Below are 2,863 nucleotides of genomic sequence, written 5' to 3'. Positions count from 1 at the left end.
TCAGTACTAAGACTTACAACTCCCGCGTCGCTTCGAACAGTGCTCTAGTCAATTCTTTATTAATATTACTATCTTCTACTTTCTTTACCTCCTCAAGAATTCGTCGCGCAAGTCTAATCAGAGAGCTTAATTAATCCATACTAGTCTAGAGTTTAGAATCGAAGAGGTCAGTACTAGTTAGTACGGGTACAGGGCTTACGAATGAATAATCCAGAGCTCGTCAATATAACATATCCATCAGAAGCGCGCGGCTATCACCTTACTCAGCAGCGGGATACTAAGGATAATATTATAGTTTAACCATTATACATGCCGAACATTAAAATGCCCCACACAGTAACGGGTCTTGTTCGCCCCACACGGTGTACGCTAGTAAATTAGGCAGGGTTAGGTAGAGTTATACATGTCTCGTTCTATACGAACGAATAAAATTCTTTTATTTAAATTTGTACTAAATCTGTACAGGCTTAGCATACACCTATGAATTCGTTTGCTTAAATCTTTAGAGTCGCTTTATTTACTCTTAACGTGACTAGTGAGATGGTTCGGGCTATATATGCCGATCTGAGAAAAGAATGTATATACCTGTAGAACTGGTAGCACAAACCTAGCCTGACTGCAATGGAAACAACGTCGTTAATTCGATCGGTAGAGACAAAGCGATTTGGATATGACCGATGCAATACAATTTTTCCAAGCTGTGTTCGCCCAGAACTGGAGCTTAAGTTAGGGTCTTAGCCCATCACAATAATTCAGAGAAGGGATAATACTTGCTAACAATACAATAGACATTGTTCCTAGCTATTTGCTTAAAAGCATCTGTCCACCATCCACAGCTATTTCAGTGCCCGTCACAAAGCGATCCTTCATAATCCAGCCATACGCTTCAGCAATGTCTTCTGGTTGACCAAAAGTGCCCAGTAGATTGAGTTGCTTCTTCATGCCTTCCTTTGCCTCTATCGGCATCGGGGCCAACAATCCTTGCAGCATTTCTGTCTCGATTGCGCCAGGTTGGACGATATTCACCCGAAGCGGCGCAAGGTCGACTGCAAGCCCACGCGATAGTCCTTCCACAGATGCTCCCCACACTGTCGGCATTAGCCATCCAGGCAAAGGCTTTGTAGTTCCGATTCCTCCAGTGAGCGTGAAGGATGAGTTGGACGTATGATGCATGTACGCTCCGGTGCTGATGAGTTTGGCGATAAACAAGGGCGCGATAAGTCGGATTTTGGAGCCAAGCATGGCTTGCTCAAGGGTGATGTCTGAGAGCTTGGGTGTCGAATGGTGGTCTCCTGCCGTGAATGCGATATGATCCAACTTTTTGCTGCCATTCGATGTAACCGTCTCGAACATCGTTCTCAGATTCGAATTGAGGTTTTCGGAATCCATCAAGTCGACCGCATAGCCAGAGACGTTTTCTGAAGGAAGAGATGGATACAGAGATCGAAGAAGATGAACCTTGTCTTCGATCTTTGCTTGCTGGGATCCAGAGATGATAACAGTAGCTCCGTTCGACAGTGCCATGTTGGCAATTGCAAATCCAATGCCAGAAGATCCGCCGAATATGAGGACATGGGTGCCAGAGATACGATTCATATGGGGCACAGCTCTCTGCGATAAAGGAGCATGATCTTGGACAGACATTTTGGCAGTGTTGATGTCAAATCACAAAGTGAATTCTTCCACAATTGTTGCTTCGGTTCTTCTTATAATGCAGACTACAGAGTTCCTTGCTCTTTACTTTGTCTGTTGCGGTCATTTAACGACTCATCCGCTATGTTCCGTTACCAAGCCGGGCGATCTCGTAGCTTGTCGGTGTCGGCGTTACCGTGCTGGACGGTCATGTGCCTCGGACGGTTATCGGTACATGCCCGATCCGCCTCACCAACCACTGCTACTACCACCAACTTTGCCATGCAGCGATCACCTCAAATGGAGCCTATCGTTGGTGATTGTCGTGGTACGCAGCCATCTACTCGCTCAGCAAGCCCACTACCGATTCATGCCAGCGCTAACAGCGTCTAAGGCGTCTCCTCAAGTATAGCACGTAGGAGCAGGCACTAAGCTCCGTATGTGATAGGCTGAAGCCCAATCAGTGAGCTCTCTGACAATATCTTGGCCACGTGTGCCAGCGTACTACTTACGACGCTTGAGCTAGGCCGAAAATTCCTATATGCAGCTGCCTGTTGGCTAAGTAAGATATAGTGTGTGCGAGGGACATGCATAGTAACCTTAGCGACAATCAGCAATCGCTTTAATTGGTTGGTCGAACGTGGAAGTACCAACAGGGGGTAAGACTCCGTATAAACAGAGGGCTACTCGTAGCCCTGCAGTGAACTATAAATTCTTAGCAATGCTATTAGATTCCTAGGCTTAGGTAAAGGTGTTGGAGAGGCTACAACGTTAGTAAATGCTGTGTGGTGGCCCTATATTAGGCAAGGCTCGCTTTCGCTATAAAGACAAGCTCCTCGCGCATTAGCGGGAGGGCGTTTATGCGAGCGTAATTTTTGTATTGCTTAGATCGCAGAAGTTTAGGAGTTGCCTTAGCATAGCGATAGAGAAAGATATTGCCAGAAAAAAGACGTACGCAAGTTTTCTATTGTATTGAATTCAAAGTATCTGTAGTTTGTTTCGTTACGGCGGTTGCTCCGTTACGTGTGGATGGACGTTACTCTACTTTGAATCATACTATCTACCAAATCTTGGAGCAATTTAATGATAGGCTAGCAGAGTAGCTAACCAGTTTACAGAAAAGCTATCTGCTAAGTTAGCTTACCACTCAGCTACGCTTGCAAACGCCTCGCAACAGGCAACAAAAACGCTTAAGCAAGCTACAACGGCAGCTTTTAAAGCTCAACCAACA

General features: G+C 45.6%; 1 protein-coding gene across 1 annotated transcript; it reads right to left on the bottom strand.

Annotated features, from left to right (window-relative positions):
* Nucleotides 1–801: 801 nt before the first annotated feature.
* On the bottom strand, nt 802–1,596 carry COCCADRAFT_42263 (uncharacterized protein; the record flags this gene model as incomplete). The annotated part of the gene is made up of 1 exon (XM_007720755.1): nt 802–1,596. The coding sequence occupies one exon, from the start codon at nt 1,594–1,596 to the stop codon at nt 802–804; it is 795 nt and encodes a 264-aa protein (XP_007718945.1).
* Nucleotides 1,597–2,863: the final 1,267 nt, after the last annotated feature.

The sequence above is a fragment of the Bipolaris zeicola genome (genome assembly GCF_000523435.1).
Source record: "Bipolaris zeicola 26-R-13 unplaced genomic scaffold scaffold_622, whole genome shotgun sequence".
NCBI lineage: Eukaryota > Fungi > Ascomycota > Dothideomycetes > Pleosporales > Pleosporaceae > Bipolaris > Bipolaris zeicola.
This window is presented reverse-complemented; position numbering and strand designations above follow the sequence as displayed.